General features: G+C 54.0%; 1 protein-coding gene across 1 annotated transcript in view; it reads left to right on the top strand.

Annotated features, from left to right (window-relative positions):
• The first annotated feature begins 2029 nt into the window (after positions 1-2029).
• ADAMTS14 (ADAM metallopeptidase with thrombospondin type 1 motif 14) overlaps positions 2030-21284 on the top strand; it is a 33555-nt gene continuing 14300 nt past the window's right edge. Inside the window, exons 1-6 of the mRNA XM_059821181.1 lie at positions 2030-2102; positions 2478-2899; positions 10068-10224; positions 10772-10968; positions 18767-18850; positions 20863-21019. Coding sequence (XP_059677164.1) covers positions 2030-2102; positions 2478-2899; positions 10068-10224; positions 10772-10968; positions 18767-18850; positions 20863-21019 — 1090 coding nt within the window. The remainder of the gene's footprint in view (positions 2103-2477; positions 2900-10067; positions 10225-10771; positions 10969-18766; positions 18851-20862; positions 21020-21284) is intronic.

Below are 21284 nucleotides of genomic sequence, written 5' to 3' on the forward strand. Positions count from 1 at the left end.
TCAAATCTGTTCTTCCAACTTGAAATTCTCTTTCTCTAGTTGAAGTAAGCTTTATCTGCAGCTCCGGAGTGATGCTTTGGCAGCATCCATTCTGCACAAGACGGCTGGAGAGCGCTGAAGTACCGCTTCCCGCAGCGCTCCACCAGAAACGGCCGCAGCAGGACCATCTCCAAAGGGTTCCCCATCCCCATGCGCAGATCCTTCCTCCGGCACCCAGCAGCCCTGTCATCCCCAGACGTCCACAGTGGAGGTAAGCAGGGTTTTCCAAATGTGGCTTTTCCTCAAACGGTGCTCCTCTCCCGCCGCTCCTGGCATCGCCGTGCTGCTGGGCTGGGAGCAAAGCTCCAACCGAGCTCCTACCAAGGAGATCCAAAATAATAATCCTAACGGTAGAGCTGATGTGAAGTTTGCAGCCTGGCACGCCGTTTGCCCTGCTCGCCTTCCCCATCGCGCTCTGGCTGCTGTGGCAGCTTAGATGACAAGGTCTTCAAGGTGTTGAGGTGTTCAAGGAATTGTGGATGAGGCGTTGTGGGACATGGTTTAATGGGCGTGGTGGTGTTGGGTTGATGGTTGGACTTGATGATCTTACAGGTCTTTTCCAACCGTAGTGATTCTGTGATTCTGTGGAGGCAGGGATTACCTCTTAGGACAGGCTTTGGGTGGCTGAGCATAACCCAAACCGCCCCTGAGGCCCCAGGTGAGTCTAATCCACGCACAACCAGCACAACTGGTATGACCAGTGCCGCAGCGCAGCCCCCTCCCTGGAGCTGGCCTGAAGAGTCCTCTCCAGAATGAGATTTAGAAGAGAAAAAAAAAATCACTGGACCCAGCAGATGCAGACAGCACCAGGAGACATCTTCCTCTGCGTTGATGGAAGCGAGGTTTGGGCAAGGGACGCTGAGAGGGCCCCGCTCCAGAGGGTCTGGTAGCCGCCCGTGCCCGGCACTGTGCTTTTGGCACTCACGTGGTGGGTGTCTTCTGCAAGGAAGACGGGGGACGCGAGAAGCCCCTTTTGCAGTGGCGTTGGGATTTGTTGAAATTCTCTTTATTTTTTAGGGGACTACCTAATTTCCGTGCCCCTCGTAAGGGTGGTAGTGAGGGGTGCGTACTGAACCGGATGGCTCCCGGTGAAGCTTTGGCATCGATGCCCTTGGGGAAACCCAAGTGGGTGGTCATCCTTGGGGAGCCGGCGGTCATCCGTGGGGAGCCAGCGGTCATCCGTGGGGAGCCGGCAACACGGCATCCAGCAACGAGGCCCTGCTCTCGCGCAAGCGCCTTCTCCCATCATATCTCTTCCCAAAAACAGAGGGGAGGAGTAAAAAAAGAAAAAAGGGAAAAAAAAATCGTCCCAGATGTTTCTGAAGGGGATGTTTACCTACACCTCCCGAGGCGGGGGTTTAAGCGCCGGGAAGGGACTTGTCTCTCCCTGGGGGGGGGTTCTCTGTGCGGGGTCCCGCTCCGGGGGTGGGCTGTGGGGAGACGCCCGGGGCGGGGGAGGGAGGGGCAGAGCTGGAGGGGTGGGGGGGGGCTCCGGCGGCTCCCGGCGCGTCTCGCCTTTGTTCGGGCAGGGCTGGAGCCGAGCGGCCGCGGGGCGGGGGAGGGCGGGGGGAGAGGGGGGGGGCGGCTCCGGTCCGAAAAGCCTTGGGTTTATTTTGTCATCTCTACGAGCAGAATCACCCGAACGCAACCGGAGAACTTTTTTTTTTTGTTAATAAGAGAAAGTAAATAAGAGAATTAATTAAAAAAAAAAAAGAAGAAAAAGAAATAAATAACCCCCAAACCCTAACTCCCACCCCTTCGCTCAGACCCTGCCCCCGGCCCGCCCCACGCCGCGCACGGGGGCCGCGGGCGCGCAGCGCAGCGCCGCCCCCCCCCCCCCCTCCGCCCTCCCGGAGGCGGCAGCGGCGGCGGGAGCGGCCCCGGCCCCGGCAGCGGCGGCGGCGGCGGCGGCGGCGGGGGGAGGCGGGCGCCGGGCGCCGCCCGCCCCGCATCCCGCCCGCCCCGCATCCCGCCGCGCCGCCGGCCCCAAATGGATTATCTGCGGCTGGTGCTCTCCTGCCTCGTCCCCCTGCACGGCTGCCTGGCCGCCGGCAGCGCCCCAGGTACGGCCGCGGGGTCCCGGGTGGGGGGGGTCCCCCGCACAGGTGGGTCGTCGCCCGGAGGGTGGGGAGGAAGGGGGGGGCTGCCGCCGGGGGGGTGGCTGCGGTGGGGAAGCGGGGGGAGCTGGAGGCTGGGTGAGAAATAGTTGGCGTGCGAGGGGCGCGTCAGCCCGAGTTTCTTCTGCTCCGTTTGACGCGCCCGGTAAAAACGACAAAGCGGAGCCGCCCTGGGAGGGCGAAGCGGTTGTTGGGCTCGTCGAGCTGCGGTGGGGCTCGCCAAAGGGCTCCCCGAGTTGGGTCGGCCACCGGGCCGCCGAGGCGAGAGCGGGGTGCGCCGAACCCATCGCCCAACCCTTTCCCTCCGTCTTCTCTCCGCAGAGCTCCTCCTGTCCGGCAAACTCAGCGAGTATGGTGTGATCGTCCCCTTCAGCGCCGATTGCCGGGGCCGCTTCCTCTCGCACGTGGTGTCCGGCGAAGCGGTGGCGGGGATCGGCCAAGCCGCCTGTCCCCCAACCCCGCGGCCGCACCGCCGCCGCGTCCCCCGCAGCCCCCTGGATGGGTCCCCCCAACGCCGCGGGGCCGGCGGCCGCTTGCTCTACTTCAACGTCACGGTTTTCGGGAAGGAGCTGCACCTCCGGCTGAGGCCCAACCGGCGGTTGGTGCCGCTGGGCGCCGTGGCCGAATGGCAGGAGGATTTTGAGGTGCTTTTCCGGGAGCCCCTCCAGCAGCGGTGCCTATTCACCGGCGACATCTCCGGCATGCCCGGCGCCGCCGTGGCCATCAGCAACTGCGATGGACTGGTAAGCTCGAGGCCGGCGGGGCGGCTCGTGCGTGCTGCCCGTGTTTTGGCGTGGTTTTTCTCTTAAAGACATGGATCGCGGTGTCCCAAAACCTGATTTTTTTTGGTGATGCGTTAGGTGCCCGCGCCGTTCGTTGCCCTTTACCGGCTGGCTGCTGCGGGTTCCCTTTCCCCACGTGGCTTGTGGCGTAAGCAGGGCAGGGTACGACACGCGCGAGTGCTCCGTCGATACAGCTATATTTGTTTAAAGCGGTTGAAAAAAATCACCCGTCCCATGCCTGAGCTGCCCGGCGGTGGACCGTGTCGGATTCTGGTACGCCCGCGGGCTCTGCCCTGCCTCCGGGACGGGTACCTGCGCTGCCGGTGATGCTGCTTCATCCTCGCTCACCCATGGTTTGCCTTGGGGCGGCTTCAGGAGGTTTTTCTCCACATTTCCCACCTCTTAAGTGAGGCTGAGCGAGCTCGAGCATCTCCTGAAATCGCTGTTGGCACGCGGTCTTCCTCCCGCTGAGCATCTTTTCGCAGGAGGACCTTTTTTTTTTTCCTAATAGCTGATGCACTCAGAGCCTTTTGGCTTTCCGAGTGCAGGCTGAGCGCAGCTCAGCATCGGTAACTCACTGCCGCAGCGCTTTAATTGCTTTAAATGGCTTTGTTACCCCCTTAGCCCTGACGTCTGCTCTGCCCATGGGTTTCCTACCTTTGATACGCTTGAGGAATCGCTGCTTCTTATTTTTTTTTTTCTAAACCTTTGGCCCATTGCCCTTCAAATTTCCTTTGAGCCAATTTAATTCTTGTTTCAGGTGCCAGCGCTTGCTGTTTTCTCCTGGTACCACTTACGTTACTCCTGGGTTGGAGTGAACGTCTTATTTTGCTTTCTTTTTTTAATATGTATTTCTTTTTTGGTTATTTTATTCTGGGAGTTCCTTGGCCATTTTTGGCTGCTAGCACAAACAATTCGGCATTCCTTTCTTTTTATACAGCGCCTGGTGTTACTATACAAGCAGAAATGATAGAGCAGCACAGCCAGAAATACGTATTTCACCTACATAGAGTAGGTTTTTTTTGGGTTTTTTTTTTTTTTGCCAGCAATTTTAGCACATAATCCACACCTTTTGAAGCATCTTTTCTGGAATGGGATGAAGCTGTGAATTTGCAGAAAATTCCCCCAGACGGGGATCGTGCTGGGGCTGGCGAATTTGGGCAGGCTTGAAAGCTTTAGAGGGACTTCCGATAACTCCAGCGAGCACCTAGGAGTGCTGCGTCGGGAACGCAACCCTATTTTTGAAGCGTGCAAGTTGCACTGCAGATACAATTCCTGTTGGCATCGCAAGCGAAGGGATGCTGGAAGCCGAGTCTTCTGTCCCGCCGCGGCCGGGAAGCAGCGAGGATGGTGTTAGGGGGTTTCTCTTCCCTGGAACCCACTCTGCTGTGAGGGTCCCTCTCAAGTAGGCTTTAGCTTAACTTTTCCAGGCTTTTTCTAGGCTTCAGCCCCAAGTTCTCCCCCCGCATCCCCTGGCACACCTTCTCCGCCCGGGTTTGTCATTATTTCTCCCCTTGATCCCGCCATCCCTTGGCTGCGGGTAGCAGCAGCGATGCTGCTTTAGGATGCAGCTCGTACTGCGGGATGCTTCTGCGTATAGATTTATCCAGCCGTGCGTGTCTCGCCGTGCGGTGGTACCCCTCTTTCAAGCTCACGTGAAGGAAGAAGCGGCTCTTTCCCCGGGAGCAGCACTCGCTTCGTCCCTTTCCACCTTCCTTAACCTTGGAAAGAGCCGGCCCGGGCAGGGCCCCCGGCACAGCCGGCTCTGGGGGGGGCTTTGCTGCCGCGGTGCGGGGTGGGATTAGCCGAGCCCCGTTGTGCCGATGCACGGGGCATCGGTGCTTTGCAAACGCCGAGGGCTTCCGCGGGGCGGTTTTGGTGCGCTCCCGTTTCCGAAGCTATCCTGGGGCGCGGTGTGAGCGTCGTGGTTGCTGATGCGTTGTCTCGCGGGTGTTTCGTTTCTTCACATAGGGCTCCGGCAGCGCTAGGGAAGAGAAAAAACCCCACTGATTTATTTTCTTCCTGCAACGTATTTATTGCTCCGTGGCCAACAAATAAACGCCCTGGCCTCAAGCGGCGATTTCCCACCATCCGGGGAAGCGCATGTGGCGATGGCAGGCTGGGGGAAGAGGTCAGGAGGACGGAGCCCGCGCGGGGGCTCTGCTCCTCCCCGCTCAAGAGGATTTTGTGACACGGCCAACGTAGCAGTTGGTTTCTCTCTTTCGTGGGTTTTTCTGGCTGGTGTAGATAGCTCTACGGTCCTCTGGCTTAAGTGAGTCTGACAGCTTATACGTCCCCTTTGGAGGAGCTGTGAGACCAGGAGGACCCAAAAAAAAAACCTCCAAAAAGCAGTAAAAAGAGCTTGATTTAGCAAATGGAGCAAGAAACGGAACCACAACGCGGCGATAGGTGTGGATGGGGTGGGAGAATGATATTTATGGCCACCCTGTACCTCCAGCGTGACCCAGCGGAGAAGCAGCAGAGCATCCGGGAGGGATGTACACGGTCGGGGCCGTTGTGAACGTCGTGCTAGAGAAGGGACTAACTTAACATGGCTTAACACTGGCTGTAGGCAGCTTTGTTGCTCTTTGGCATGCCCGTACCCTGGAATTGCTGTGGGCTTTTGCTGGAAGTCATCCACCAGCTTCAAAAGGGGATGGCGGCTTTTGCGTCCTGGTATAGCGTGCGTGGGAGGCGCGGGACCGCGGCTCGGCCCCTCGTTTCTGGTCAGAGGAAGCGTTCTGGGATGCTGCGGATGAAGGCTGTGTACACAAAGAGATTACACCGTGTATAAACGGAGACGGAGATTATAAATAACGAGGGGAACAAAACCCCAGTTCTTGAAAAAGAGAGTACCCGTTAAGTCTTTCCTAAATCCATATTTAGCCATGGAAGTGAGCTGATTTTTTTCACAGATGCCAAACCCGTGGCACCTTCCACGGCTGCTGCTTGCTGCAGGCATCCATGCGTGAAAATCGGCCTTTTTTTTTTTTTTTTGCCAGGGTGTCTCATAGCAGGGTGGGAAGATGCTGTCGGCCGTAACATAATTTCGAAGCTGATCCAAGTCACCAAATTCCTAACTGGTAAAGTAGCGTTAGCCAGAAATCTCCCCCCGCAGACACATTTTGCTGCAGCAAAGACATCCCATCTTTCCACGCCGCCTTTAGCGGCGTGCGGTTGACCTTGCCTCCTTCGTTCTTGGCTGGTTGCAGAGATGGGTGAAGAATTATCGTCCGTAGGCACCGTATTTGTTTTCTGTGGCTGACTTCCCCCCCCACCCCCGCCACTCTCTGGGGTTATTCGCACCGAACGCCAACGTGCCGCAAACTGTAGAGCCAGCGTTTTCCGTCCCTGGCGCCCTGGCTTGCTTCAGATGGATGGCAGCAGATAAGCGGAGCACAAAAGCCCTCAGGAGCAGTAATTAATAGGGGACGAAGGGAGAAACAGCCCCCATAATGATGCCCCGGTGCAAAAAGTCTTCCAGGATTTTTCCCTGCAGCCCCTGAACTGTAGGGTTGATTTTGGGAAGAAAAAAGGCGCTGGTTTAGATGCCTGGAGGGTGAAGTGTCTCAGGACGTTGCTCTGGATGGGAATGGAGCAAAGGTGTCTGCAGGTGGTATTTTACCCCCCAACTTCACGGCTGGAACGCTCTCTCTGCCTCCTGCTCAGCACCTTGCCCAAAGTTTGCAACGTTAGACCGCGTGCCCGGTGGAAGTCTCGGTGGTTAATTATCTCTCTTAATTCCATGGTCCCCCATGGTGCCAATGAGCTTGCAGATGGAGAGGTACCCAAAACCAGCGACGGCGCACCTCTGGGCCGTGCCCTGGTGCCAGGCACACCGTGCTGCTGCCAGCTGCGGTCCAGATGCATCCTTCTCCTGATCCCCCCGTGCCCGCGCCGGGCAAGCTCCGCACGAAAGGGAAGCGGTGGCTAGCGACGGTGCCTGCGTTCGCACAGCCCGGCTTTTTGGGACTTTTTGTCCAAATTAAGTGTGAATCGCATAGGAAAAATACATGCTCTGCACGCAGCTGGATTTCCCCCCTCCTCGGCGCTGTTTGCGTCTCTGGCTGAGTGGAGCGGCTTTATTAATTTTTCCACATTTCAGCTGCGTTGAAGTGTCAGAATTTCCTGAATTCCGGTGGGAGTTGAAGCTCTTTACCCAGCGGTGATGGAGGAATCGCTTACCCGGGGTGCTGGGGGGGTTCCCCCTTAGCGAGGCGCTGGGCCAGTTCATCTCTCCCGTAGCCTGGGGAGACGGAGGAGAGCTGGAAAAGAGACTTCACCCTCTGCGAGCTGGCAGAAGTGAGTTTGGTGTTTTCATTAAAAGAAAAAAAAAAACCCAAGTGTATTTTCCCTCTTTCCAGTGGAATTGTCTTCAAAGGGCCATTTTCTAGTTTAAGAATTACCTTCACCGAGAGCTGCAGACAGCATCTCACGTTAGACGTATCAGTAACGGTAGTCCCACCTTGCCGGATTCTATTTGATTCGGTCTTAAACCAAATAAAACCGGGGATTGGGACACACGTGGCGAATTGATCGTTGGGGATGGGATTGATCTCTTGGCAAGAGCCCAAGGAAAGCTTATTGGGGCCTTTTGGGTGGCGTCTGGCCTCTCTTACTGCCTCCCTACGGCTATAACCTTCCCAAAATGCTGAAATACAACCCGAGCTGCTCCTTTCTAAGACTGAGCAGGTTCGTGCGTGCCTTTTGCGATGGTGTTTTTGGGTTGTGGGTTTTTTTTTTTTTATTTTTGGAGACGCCAAGGTGACTGCTGCGGTTTCTGTTTCATATATTTGGCCGCTGTGATCAGATGTGGACACAAGCCCTTGCGGTATCCACTTTACCTGTCGGTCATCGCTGGAGTCGGCAGCGTGTTGCATCCCACCTTCGGGAGAAAAGCACGGGCGGGAAAGTCTGCTGCTTTATTTCTTGAGCCACAGATAATTAGTCATGAGCTGTAGAGCAGCACAAACCCAAGTGGGCTGTGGCTTGGGACCAGGCTGTTTCATATTTTAATCCAGCCTTGCCCTGGCGCGGCGGCACGGCTTTCCTCTGGCCGCCTGACTCAGCGAGTCCTGGCTTTCGCCGTAAACCCGTAAACCAGCTTTGGGGTGCTTCGTCCCCGGTGAAACTCCCTGTGGCAGGGCTGCGAGGGGGTAGCGGTGTCCCAGCAGACCTCCTCCTGGGGCAGGGGCTGTTGCAAATAGGATGCTGGCAGGGGTACCGCGTCGGGGCGCTTTCGAGTAGTGGGAGTGCCACCCCAGCCCAAATTTGTAGCGATGTGCAAGCTGGAAGCATGTTAGTTGGTGGGAAATCATCAGCGTAATTCATGTGTGTGAAATCCAACATGTTCACAGAATCATTAAGGTTGGAAAAGACCTACAAGATCGTCGAGTCCAACCATTAACCCAACACCACCACGCCTGCTAAATATTGGTGATGCCCGTGTCGGATGCCCAGCGCTGTGCCCTTCGTAGCTACTCGTTTTTGTGCTAAGCAATGGACGCCCACCTTCTCTTATCATATAATAAAGAGGAACGGCTCGGACCTGCCCCATCATCACGGACTTGCCCAACCATCACTGGACCTGACCTGTCGGTTGACTCCCTGGCTTGGATCTCTGCCTCATCACCACCGCCTTGCCTGGTGCTCCAGCCTCTTGGTTGAACCTGGCTGGGATCTTCATCTCCTTGGCTGGCATGGTGGGACAAGCCCTGGCTGGAGAGGTCCTGCCCTGGTGACCTGAACGTCTCCTACGGGAAGGACCTGAGATACGTGTGTCAGGCAAGTTGATCCTAGCACAACTGCCTGTACTTAGATTCCTCGGGAAGGAGGTGAAACAAAACCAGCCAAAAACCTGCTTTCCAGAGGAGTTAAGCAGCTAATAAAACCCAAGTGGAGCAGGAAATTTGATGAAGTCTAACAGAGCCAGGTTGGCTGATGCCACGATGAATGCAACGGTACGGGAATGCGAAGGGGATCCAATGACCCAGGCGGGCTTGGAAGAGCCCCAGCTTTGCCTGGCTGTTTACAGAGCCCAGCTCACGTCTTCGTGCCGCTCTGTGCAAAATATATATTTATATATATATATTTTATTTCATTTTATTTGGTGAAAACAGTTCCAATCCCCCAGCCCTGATGAGGACTCCAGTAGGTACATGCTGTCGAAGGCTTTGCTATAAGAACAGATCCATATGTTCTGCCTGCGCTTTCCAGGCAGCTATTCAACAGCAGGCAGCGGCGGGCAGGGCCGGAGGAAGGAGCGCGCTTGCGTGATGGAGGGAGCTGTGAAATGTGCCGGGCTGGGGGGGCTGCCCGCGGGATGGAAGCCAAATCCTGGCGATCCTTTTGCTTGCCCGAGGTGCGAGCCGGCTGGCGCTGCGGGGTATGAGCGCTCGGGCTGATGTCAAGGGAGATTTGGTGGGAGCTTGGTGTTAATTAGGAGCAGGTCGGTAGCCAGGACAACATTTCCAGCGATGTTTGCCCTCTCATTCATCTTCTCCTTCTTTGGGAGGTGGAGTCGTAACGCTTTCCAGCTTCTCCTCCGAAGGGATTCCTCCGCGTTAATTCCCAAGCACTTCACGGGGTAAAGATGATGGTTTCTTTTTCCTTCCTTCTCGCTGTGAGTGTGGTTAGGAGCGTCGGTGAAACGGCTGATTTCCTCCCTGGCACCGTGGGGATGGGGATGGGGATGAGGATGAGGATGCAGGGAGGCGAAGTGGCGTGGGAGCCTGTGCAGCCTGTATCCCCTGATGCACAGGATTAGGCAGAAACACTCACCACTGATGAGAAGGAATGGAGTTTCCTAGCCATATAAAAACATAACTTGAATCGTGGCTGGGTTTTTTTTTTGGTTGGTTGGTTTTTCCCTGCTTTTTTATTTATTTTTTTTTTTCCCCATCTACAGGAGACATTAAGGGTCATCATACACGAACATGGTAATGGATCCTTCCCAGTGTCATGCAACAGCAACAAGCCACCCGTTTTTTTGGGGGACGCTTTTCCCCCTTGCATTCCCGCATGCTCTGCGCCCATCTTTAATGAGCATGTTGAGTGTGTACGTACACATATGCGTATATAAACCCACACCTTTTCTTTTCCCTTTTCTTTACTTCTTTGTGGAGTCCAGGCTGGCCTGATTCGGACAGACAGCAACGAGTTCTTCATCGAGCCCCTGGAGAGGGGGCAGCAGGAGACGGAGGAGCACGGGAGAGCCCACGTGGTGTACCGCCGGTCGGCCATCCGGCAGGACGGTGCCGAGCCCCGCCAGGACCTCCACCGCGAAGGTAGGGACGGCTGGAATCTGGTCTTTCCCAGCAATTGAAAATAACTATTTCCTGGGGGGGAGGATTTCTCCTTCCACTCGCCCTCTGGCTCGTACATCTCGCCCTCTGGCTCGTACATCTCGCCCTATGGCTTTAGGCTGGCTTTAACTGCCAGTTGGGTCATCAGCGAGAAGAAAGGAAAAAAAATCCTGGGCTTTTGCTGGGAACTTTGAAATTCTTCCAAATTGGGTTCAAATTGGCTGAGTTATATACGAGTTATTCCTCCTCTTCTTCAAAGAGGAAGAATCCCCTTGATGGGTGCGATCAGGCCCGTGGATGATCACATCGGCCTCGGGATGGGAAGCAGGGTCGGGACTCGTGAGCGAAGGGGTTGGGAGGAGCCGGACTTGGTCCGACTTGGCTGCCGACTGTGGCTTGGAGCGACCTGGTTGGAGTTAAATACCCTATTTATTTTTCCTGCTTAATTTATATTTTTTTGGAGTGTCTCACCATGGTGTCAGGTCACCTCAATGGCTGCTTCTCTTTCTGCCCCCCATGCCTCGCTCAGTGCCCGGCGTGCGGGTGGGCGATCTCCCCAACTCCCTGGAGCTGATGACGGGGCGGCTGGGGGACGTGGAGCGCAAGAGACGCCATGCCAGGAAGGACGACTACAACATCGAGGTCTTGCTGGCGGTGGACGACTCGGTCGTACGCTTCCACGGGAAGGAGCATGTCCAGAACTACGTCCTCACCCTCATGAACATAGTAAGGCTTGGCTTTGGGGGGCCGTTGGCTCCCACCCCTCCCTTGGTTTACCGCCCTTCTGATGCTGTAAATCTGTTATCCCGGAAAAAAATGGGTTGCGGGGGGGAAAGGCGCTGCGGGAAGGGCTCTTCCTTCGCTGGAACAGCTGGCTCTGGCATTTAATCGCTGTGGCAGTTGGAGTGATGGAAAGCAGAGCCCTTTTATGTTCATCTCCGTCATGTTTCCCTGGCCGATGGCAGGGTCCGGCGTCTTGGTTGCCGTCACTGTCTGTCACCCGACTCCAAGAGCATCCTCTGTTTCTCCTGGCCAAGGCCATCTCGTGGCCGAAATCTCAGCAAATGCTAGGGAAGAGAATGGTTGTTGATTATTTAGTTTGTAATTACGATATTCATTATTTCTTTTGTAATTGTGGTGTTTATTATTTCTTTTGAATAATATTTGTTGATGGGGGGAAGGTTCTTATAGATTTTTCAGAAGTTTTTTCACGTTCCTTGGAAAACCTGTGCACCTTGAGGACTAGTCAGATGTGTTTGAAGAGGAGTTTCTAGCAGCGTTCCAGCAGCCCTGCTTCTGCATCTCTCCTCACCCGGTGGCGTGGGGCAGCCGATTCCCTACACCGCTTTTCTTTCCTTTTTGAGATAAAAAATGTACATATTCCCCAAGTCCTGAGAGATGTGGAAGGATCAATATTTATTCAGCCATTCATCTCACAGGAGGTTTGCTCCGCCGGCACCCGAATGTCTGCGAATCGGGGCAGCGTTCAAAGATCTCTTTCGTGTGCTGTCCCATTTTTTTATCCTTGCCTCTATTTATTTATTTTTATTTAAGTACTCTTTTGCATAGTGATGGGAAGTGTTCAAAAGGCACAACCAGCTCAGGAATAACCGAGCTATAGGGATGCTTTTGCTTTTTGCTTGCTTGGTTGTTTGTTTGGGCATTATTTCGGCCCCGGCAGGCAGGCTCCGAGCCATCCTGCCAGGAATGACGGGGAAATTGTCAACATAAGGGGGAAGGATTTGCGGGATTAGAGGCCAAGCGTAACATGGCCGGTCCCAACTAGAGAAGATGTTGGTGTTAAAAAGCAGATGCCTTCGTTGCAACTTCTTGTTATCCCGCTGCCCGTGGTAGGATGCTCTCAGCGTCACTTAAATTCGCCCACTGAAAGTTTCTCCCCTTTGCTTATTAAATCCTTCTGCAAAGGGGAAGTTTTGACCCGGGGCTCTTCCCACGTTACGGGGGTCGGAGATGATGTCATTTTTCCTTTCCGATCCGCGGGGAGGGACAGTTTGAGAGCCTGAGGATTGTCAGCTCTAATCAAAAGGTTGGTTTTCAGGCGCATTTCATGGTTTATACCCCGCGGGCAGGACTTTTCAGGGAGTGAATGCGCGGGATGCTGTGCTGGGAGAAGGGAGGACCTCTGTCTATTCACATAGAGGCAGCGCCGGAGACTTTAATGAATTAAATAAAGAGGGGAAAAACCCCAGGATAATGCATGCAACAAATACTTCCCCAAGTATTATTTCCTTCTATGCATTCTTCCCCCACCCCCTTCCCCTTCTTTCTTTCTGGTTTTCAGTGGGTTTTCTTTCCAGCTTTGCTGTGACCTCCGTCCGCCTCCTCTTCCCTCGGCGCCGCCTCGTTTCCTTACCGGCTCGGATTGCCTTAAAATACCCGATTCAGCAGAAAAAAAAAAAATAATGCTTTCTGGCCTGGATGGCAGAGGGGAGAGAGAGGAGGGTGCCGGGGCTTGGCGGGGAGGAGCGTGCTGGGACCACACAGCTGAACACTAATCCCATTAGTTGGAGGCAAGGGGAAGGAGGAGAGGCTTGGCCAGCCCTCTAACGAGGAAAGGACTTAATGAGCTGGGAGCTCCAGCTGGAGTACTCCAGGGAGATGCTGCATGGGAGCCAGCTGGGAAAGCCTCCAGGAGTTTTCCTCGTCAAGATATGTCCCAAGGAAAGGGGGGCAGCGAGCTTGGAAGTTCATCAGAAACTTTCCTTGGCCTTTTCTGGGGTCCCTGTTGGGTGCCGAGGGGGTGGTGGGACGCGTACCCCTTCCCGGTGCTGCGCGGGCTCGGCTTAAGACGGCACCGCTGTAGGTGAGGTCCTGGGGCTCCCCCCAAGACACAAACCCTTTTGTTAGGAACTCGGTGTCAGCTGAAGCTCAGTGATAAATGATTCGTCATGGAGAACTTTTTTTTTGTTAAAAGAAAAAAAAAACCCCACAAAAAAGCCAAAACACCAAACCCACAACCTTATTTCATTGCCAGAAATGCGGTTGCCAGGCTTTTCATCCAACGGCGCTGTGTCCATCCCAGGAATCTGACATGAGGATGACTGCTCCTTTTGTGCATCTAAGAGCTTCCCCGCAGGCTGCCGTCCCTGCTAGCTCCCAGCTCCCGGCCCGTATTCCCAGCCTGACGGTCCCTTCTCGGCTCGGAGGCTATGTGAGGATTTTGGGTCAGGTTGAAGCGAGTGGGAAACGCATCCTTCGCCATCGCTTGCTGTGCGTGCTGGAGAAGGCGCATCTGAGCATCTCTCCTAACTCCGAGCCGAGCATCCCCGTGTCCGCCCTAGCAAAGCCTGGCCCCCTCCCTGGCGCTGGGCTCTTGTGATGAATATTTGGTGATGTGGCGGCCCGGGGAAGCCGTTCCCTTGTCTTGCTCGCTGCCGGTGGCAGGGATTGCGATGTTATCGAAGCAAAATTAGCATCCCCCCAGCCACAGCGATGGCTGGGTGCGAGGGCTGAGCAGTGGGAGAAGGGCTGGGAACCAGGAGGGGATCCAGCACTCCTTAACCAGAGTAGGAGAGGAAATGTTTTGTGTCCAGCTTTGCTTTTCAGCCTCTTGTCATTCAGTTGGGTTCCTTGAGAGGGAATTACCCAATTAAGCCTGGGGCTGTGTTGGCCATTCAAAAGCCCAGGCATGGTTTTCTCCTCCGGACTTCCCACCCTTTCTCGCCCTTCCCACTGCTCATCCGATGCTCTCAAGGCTGGGGCTGACCCCGCTCGGAGGAGCCAAGCCGAGCTATGGGCTCAGTTAAGCCCAGCCCTGGTGTCAACTGGTTTGCTGGGGTTTTTGTAGGATATTGCCCGTGGTTTGGTTAAGGATGCAAAGGTACTCGGTGTTTTCCCATTGTTTCGGGTTACTAAGGAAACCCCATGAGTCAGAGCCCACGCCAGGCTGGGACTTGCCTGTCTCCCCTCCGGCACATCAGCCGAATTATTGTTCCCTGGGGACAAAGGCTGCTGCTGAGACCCGGTGGAAGAGAGGGTTAGGGGAAAAAAAAAAACCCACCAAACCTCCGGCTTTATTTTTAACCCGGGATTATCTGAAAAGCCAAGCCGGAGCATGGATTGCTTGAGAGACTGACTTGCTGAGCTCGGTGCCATTTTGGGAGGGAGGCCAGTCTACAATAATGGGCGAGTTGTAGTTCTTCTGGGGTATGGATTTGGTTTGGGGTGGTTCAGGAGCCATCTCCTCGCTGACTGATAATAACAAAAAATACCTCTGATGTTCCTCTTAACGCATGCACGCGCTTTTTCCCACCCCCCCGTATAGACTCAACGTGTTTGTTGCTATGTTTTTGGGACAACATAGCCTGTTGCGTAGAGAGCTGCGATAAAATCTCAAGACTTGCTCTGCAGAGCAAACCTCCCCTCTCCTCCATTCCTCTATGTCAAAAATGGGGGTAACGTGGGTCAGCCCTTGCAGAGGCTGGGGTACATCCCTGCGGGGGGTGTGAGGACGTGTAGCCAGCCCGATAACGTGGTCGGGAGGACTTTTGCCTCGGTTCCTACCCCCTCAGCTCCAGAAAACAGGCTTGGGGTGAATCCACCGGTGTGAAAATTGAGCGAGGGAATAAAAGAAAGGAGCGTAAAGATGACTTGGCTGTTCTGAGTAAGCGATCCGGGGTTTTGAAATGTCAGCTATTCTGCTGGTTTGGCAAATTCTTCTCGTGTCTCTCTCTCTCTCTCTCTTTGTTTTTCTTCCCTGAAGAACGGCGAGGTCTAGACGTTGCCAGTGCGGTTTGCTGTTGGGATCTCGCCTCTGGGGCCGCAGACTCGGGGCTGGCCAGAGGCTTGCAGGGATTTAGGTAGGCAGCCTCGCTCGCTCCCGGCGCCGGCGAGGGGCTGGGGCGGGGGAGCAAACTCATCGAGAGTTTTTCGGAGAGGATGCACAGGGTTTTAATGTTCCTTTCATTCTTTGCAAAGCGGTAGCACCGTCCCTTTGGTGTCGCAGAGCTGAGGGCTTTGGAGTTGTCTGCGGGGGGTCCCGCGGGCTGGTTGTTCTTGCTGCTTTGCCCTTCGTGCACAGCTAGCCTTAAGGGTTGGCCTTTTTAATTATTTTTAGGTGACAAAATTCCTCTTCTAAATGAAATAGGGGACAGTATTAAACAGGCTAGGCATCTAACCACGTGGGTGAGAGGGATAAGAAGATCTTTATCCCATCTGTCTTCAGGGAGGCAGGTCCCTTTGCCGGAGCCCTTTGCTGAGCAGGTATTTTCTGGGGGGATTTTCATTGAAGGCATTGACTCGCTTAATGACATCCGCAGAGGGCGGGGGGGAGTTGTGCCAATCCTGCAAACTGCTCTCCGGGCCGATTTCCATCCCCTCTGCCGACTTGAACCAGCTCCAGGGCGGGCTGATGGGCAGCGAGCGCCGAGCCCTTTCGATTTATTTTTTTAATTTTTTTTTTTTTGGCTCAATCAATTATTTATATCTGGCTATTAAGGGAAGTCCGTAGCCCTGGGCAGTCTGGTTCCACATCTGCTTTCTGAATTAACCGTAAAGGTCGCTGCCAAGCTGGTATCTGTTAGGTACAGATCCCCTCCCCTAGACCAAACAGGGGCTGGGATTTGGGGTTAACCCTTTGGTTCCGAAGCTGGAGGGGTACCTAGCCCCAGCGCTAGCTGGGGGAGAGCGGGATTTAGCGCTGCTTTAAAAGGAAGATTTAGGGGATTAAATCCCATCTTGGAGTAATACAGCTTCTTGGGTCTTAGCCCCTTAATGAGCTGTTTCTAAGCTGCTCGTGGCCCTGCTGCTGCCCGTAGTCGCTTCTCTAGCGAGGCTGAGGAAGGACGCGCAGCGCTGGGAGGGTGTTGATGAGTTCAGTTGTCAATGCCTGTGAAAAGTACTGCCGTTCCCGAATTTTCTTTCTCCCAGGGTAGCTAACGTTGTCTGGGGGTGCACGGTTCAGGGCAGGCAGCTCGTCTCAGACCTGGGGATGGTTTGCTGGCACTGCTGGGTAGGAAGAGACGTAGCTGAGAGGAAGGCTGCGGGGTAGGTCAGCCAGCACGCAGCAAAGCTCTTGCCCCGACAGCTCCTCTGCTGGTGCTCCTTCCTCCCCTGGATGCGACCCTCCTCTTCTCCCGCTGGCCAGGGCTGCTGCGCGGCGGGTCACCACGGAGCATCCTTCCCTGCTGCCCCCGGGGTCTGCTGAGCATCCCGCCAAAATATCCCGCGCAGGCGGGAAGGGAGGGGTCTGCGCTGCTCCCTCGGATGCTCCGAGTCACGGCGAGGTCAGGCGGTGGCTTGGCCGGGAGCTCCGGCTGGCGGAGAGGTGGCTAAGGCAGGAACAGCGTTCATCCCAACGGATCGAGGGGTCCGCGGGAGCGGGGAGCAAGCAGCAGAGTGCTGGTGGGTGATGCTGAGGCGCTGGCTGAAGCGGAGGCTTAACGGTGATCCAGCTCCCAACAAGCGCCGGTGGTGAAGGAAAATGCGTAAGGATTTTGGAAAGCGAAGGAAATGGGCATGTTTTCCCCCTTGTTCTGCTGGACCGTCCCGCAGGTCCAGCTCTCCGGCTCTTCAGGGCCACAGCATATTTTTCATTTCTCCCTCTCTCCCCCTGTTTCTTGCCCTTTTCTATTACCTCTCATACGGCGCGCATTAAGGCTGGAATATTTTTGTAAAGGGTCAAACTCCCGACGTGGGACTTCTCAGATCTGCTAACGTTTTTGGCGGGATGCCAAAGCCTCCTACGTCCCAAAACTGATTGTGACCCCCCATGGGGCGTTGCAGCTCCTTGGATGGACGCTTCGTGCGTTGGTGGGACTGTAGGTATGAATAATGTTTGCAAGTGGGAGCCCAGCTGCAGTGCTGCACGACCTTCCTCCCGTCTGTGCAAATCCCCCCAAAAAAGAGTTAGCATCGGAAGAAATCCATCATGTTCTCTTTTTTCTTACAAAATGCTTTTAAAAAAAGGTGCTGGTGCAGCATGAAGGAGCATCCCAACCACGATAAGCAGGGGCGAGCTGAGGATGGGTTGTGCAGCGTTATCTTTCCACGCTGCTGAAGCAACGACCCCGCTGGGCTTACAGCCTGTGCATCCAAAGGGATGCATTAATGGGGATGGACTGGCGATTTATTGATTTATTTGTTTATTTTTAATCGATTTTGCTGCATTCAAGATGTGACAGGCTCAGGACCTGCGTCACCTCTCTGCAAAGCTCGGAGCCGCTCCGCGGGAGTATTAGTTGTCGTGGGGAAACGTTAATGCTGGATCTTCGGGTTTAAAAATGGCCTGAGTGGGTATTTCAAGCAGAAGCACAGCCTATAAACTGGGGGGCTCGTAAAGCACTCGCGCAGCCTGGAAAAGAGCAGACTTGGATGGGGGCAGCAGTAAAGGGGCACTTGTCACCCACCCCTCCAGTTCCAATGTAAGCCTAAAAAAAAAAAGAGGAATGGGGGGAAAAAAGAGAAAAGCTTCCTAAATCTGGCTTTATAATATTAATCTAGTCCAGAGAGCAATGATAGAGCTGAGGCAAATTATTTCTCTCTTGGACAAAGTGGAAAAAGTATATTTTAGCTTAAACATTAATTCTAGTCAATATTAAAAACGGTTTTCATTTAACTTTCTTGACTTCTGCAGTGAACCCCCATTTGTGGCAGTGTTCGTTTTAGAGACTTTTGGGGAATAAGAAAGTCCCGTTCTCTAAAAATCGGTATTTTTTTGTCTGAGCTGTATTTTCACACGGGCTGTGCAGGTGGGTGAAGGCTGGTGCGGGATCTCCTGTGCTTGCGTGGGTTTACGGCTGCCCGCTCTATGCCTCTCTCGGTGGCCGGCTGTCACCACGCTCAGCTCGCAGGGACCTTTCTTGTCTGGATGTCGTCTTCTCTTGGTAGCACTTAGAAGTAGATTTTGTTTATTCATCCTAGAAACGCAGAAGGAAAAGGTTATAGCTCATTATTTCCTTTGCAAAGTCGTTTTTAGTGGCCGACGTTGATAGATATCTTCTTGACTCACAAGCCCTCCCTCTTCTTTTCATTGCATTGTCTTCTCCTGGGGTTTCTAAGTGGTAGGTCAACTTTGACTCACCGGTATGACTGAGTAATGCCCTTGCTTTGATACGATCGCTCGCCTCTCCCCAAAAAGCCATTTTTTTTTCTTTCCACCAAATGCAAGGATGTCCGAAGCATTTCCTTCCATCTGAGGAATTCATACTCTGATGGGGGCAATGGCTCATTGCGCCATGCTCGGTGGTGGAGGCAGCCCCCGTGGGAAACGCAGCCCTCCTCCGCTCTCTTGATGGGACGGGTGATGTCATTGACCATCTGAGCCACCCATCCTGGGGAAATTTGGCTTATTCCAGCTTGGTTGTTTTGTTTTATGGTTTTTGTGCAGTGGAAAATAAAAAAAAAACTGGGGGTGGGAGGAGGGGGATGAGATCTTTGCACCTGGTCTTGCGTGGTCTTGGGAAGCGGGGTAGGATGCTGAATGTGGGAGCGTGTAGGACAGGAGGGGCTTGAGAGCTGGGATGGTCTTAACTTCTTCTCTGTTTTATTTCCTTCCCCTCTTCAGGTGGATGAAATTTATCACGACGAGTCCCTGGGCGTTCACATCAACATCGTGCTGGTCAGGATGATCATGGTGGGATACCGCCAGGTAAATCCAGCGCTCGGACGTGGCGAGGAGGGGATGCTATTCAGGCTGGCCCCTGCTCTTTGGCCGCTTTCCTGGCTCGAGCCCTGCCCCGCGAGGGAAGGAGGGTCACTGAAATGCAGCATAGACGCAGCAGGCAGCTCCCGAGGTCGGCAAGCGTGCGGCGACACCATGGCTTAGTGTCTCATCACCGTAATATTTAGCACTTGGGTAAGCTCCGGCTTGGAAAAATGTGGCTGTTCAGGTCAGCCGTCGAAGCCCAAGTGATGACTGTGCTGAGCAGGGATGAGTTTGAACCCTCATCCAGCCGGTTTCTGGAGCCTGAAGGTCTGGAGAGCCCCGTAGCCATCCAGCCCCAGGGCAAAGAGGGCTCCCTGGGGCGATGACGGGAGATGGGCCACCAGCCTTTATCTGCTTGCTCTGGGGCGGGGGAAAAGCCACCAGAGGCTTCCTCAGAAGCTCTAGGGTGGCAGTAGATGATGGGACAAAGGTGGCTTCCCAAACTGGCAGGAGCTGGATATTAGTGAGGAGGAGGCAAGGCCAGGATCTCCCGTATCCCAGCCTTGACTCAGCAGCGCTGGAAGGCTTTGCTGGCTGTCCCGCAGCTCTTGGGTGGCTTGAGCACGGACAGAAAAAGCACGGGAAGGTTTCATGTGGTTTCTCAGGTTGCATTTATTTTTTAAGGCTCGTCTGAGCACGGCAGCCAAGAGATTTTCTTTAAAACAATGGGATTTGCTGTGCTTTTTGCGGCAAGCCACTATCCTGCATGAAACGTTCTACAAAGGGTATTAATGACTCAACACGGTGATGTCTGTGTGTGGTCCACAAATAACGCCCAGTAGGTCTTGGAAAAAAACCCTGCTTGTTACAGAAATCTGCTTGGCAGGCAGAAACCAAATGCTTCCCAGAGACCCAGGGATGGTTCTCAGGAGCAGGGACAAGGACGGAGGCTGGCTCATTTTTGGAGGCTTCCAGGAACGTCATCTCCACCCGAGAAAGCCAGTAATGTGTCTGGCTTCCTCCCAGCGGCATTTGTGCTCTGGGCTGGAGGATGATATACGGAGGGGAAGGGACTGAGCGCTGCGGTCTTACAGCCAATAACCGGAGGGATGAGAACCAAAGGGCTCTGTTTAGGATGATTCATCCTCCTGAAAGCCTGCGATGGAGGCAGCTGCTTTGTCCGGCTCCATCACTGCTTGGGTTCAAGGGATGATGTGGGAAGTGATGAGCAGATGTTTGAATCCGGGCGAGATCTCAGCTCACCGCTGTTTAGGTCTGATGCTTCCTGGGCGAGTCCTCCTGCGGCTTCTTGTCTCCCACCTTGCACTTTGTAGGATCAAACCTCCATGGCTTCCACTTAAGGGCCAGGGGAAGGGCAATATTTCTTGCCTTTCTTCCCACCGTTGCAGCTCAGCAGGTACCTACCTGAGAGCACAATTTATTTTATAGAGCACAATTTATTTTATAGAGTGTAATTTTGCAAAATGCTAATCTAGAACAAAAAAAAAAAAAAAAAGATGAAGGACAAGGTGACTGCTATAAAACAGTCCTGGACACCTCCACATATTTCCTGCTGGGGTTTTGGTCTCTGTGGGTCAAGTTTTACAGGGGAGCATTGCTCTGCTCATGGCTGAGCATCAGCATCTCGCGACATCTTGACGAGGAGCCTGTGCAGGAGCTGGGAATCGCAATCCTCTTTTCTTCTCAGCCGCTCTCCTCTTTTATCTACTGCTGCCCCGAGCGCTTGTGTGACCCAAGAGGGTCATATACCCTCCTGTACCAGACCACATCCGCTTGTGGGAATGATTTCCTTGATGTTTTTAAATGAAAAAAGGCACAAGATACTTTGCAGATGCAAAGCAGGCTGTTGTTGCTTCTAATGATGGAGAAGCACTGCTTAGGAGTCTTTCTCACCCCAAAACTCTTGGCAGGCTCCTTCTCCCCCACTAACTTACCCATCTTTTTATTTCTTTTTTCTTTTCTTTTCTTTTTTTTTTTTTTAATTCTTTACCCAGTCAGTCAGCCTGATAGAGCGAGGGAACCCGTCTCGCAGCTTGGAGCAGGTCTGCCGCTGGGCTCACTCGCAGCAGCGCTCCGACCCGGAGCACGCCGAGTACCACGACCACGCTGTATTCCTCACCAGGCAAGATTTTGGTCCCGCAGGTATGCAAGGTACTGTATTTATCTCGATCAGGTATGTGCAGTCTGCTGGGGGAAAGCCAGCGAGGGGAGAGGATTTCTTGCAAACACAGTCCGTTTCTTGGCCAGCAAGGTCCGGAAAAAGGTTATAAAAATTGGTATTTTTTTTCTTCTATGCCAAGCAGAAGAAAGACAGAATTAATCCAGAGCATCAGCCTGAACGGATTAAAGAAATCATCTTTATTCATTCTGCCCTTACTTTGGTTTCATGCACCAATCGTCAACTTGTCCCAAAGTG

Source organism: Gavia stellata, chromosome 9 (assembly GCF_030936135.1).
Source record: "Gavia stellata isolate bGavSte3 chromosome 9, bGavSte3.hap2, whole genome shotgun sequence".
NCBI classification, from domain to species: domain Eukaryota; kingdom Metazoa; phylum Chordata; class Aves; order Gaviiformes; family Gaviidae; genus Gavia; species Gavia stellata.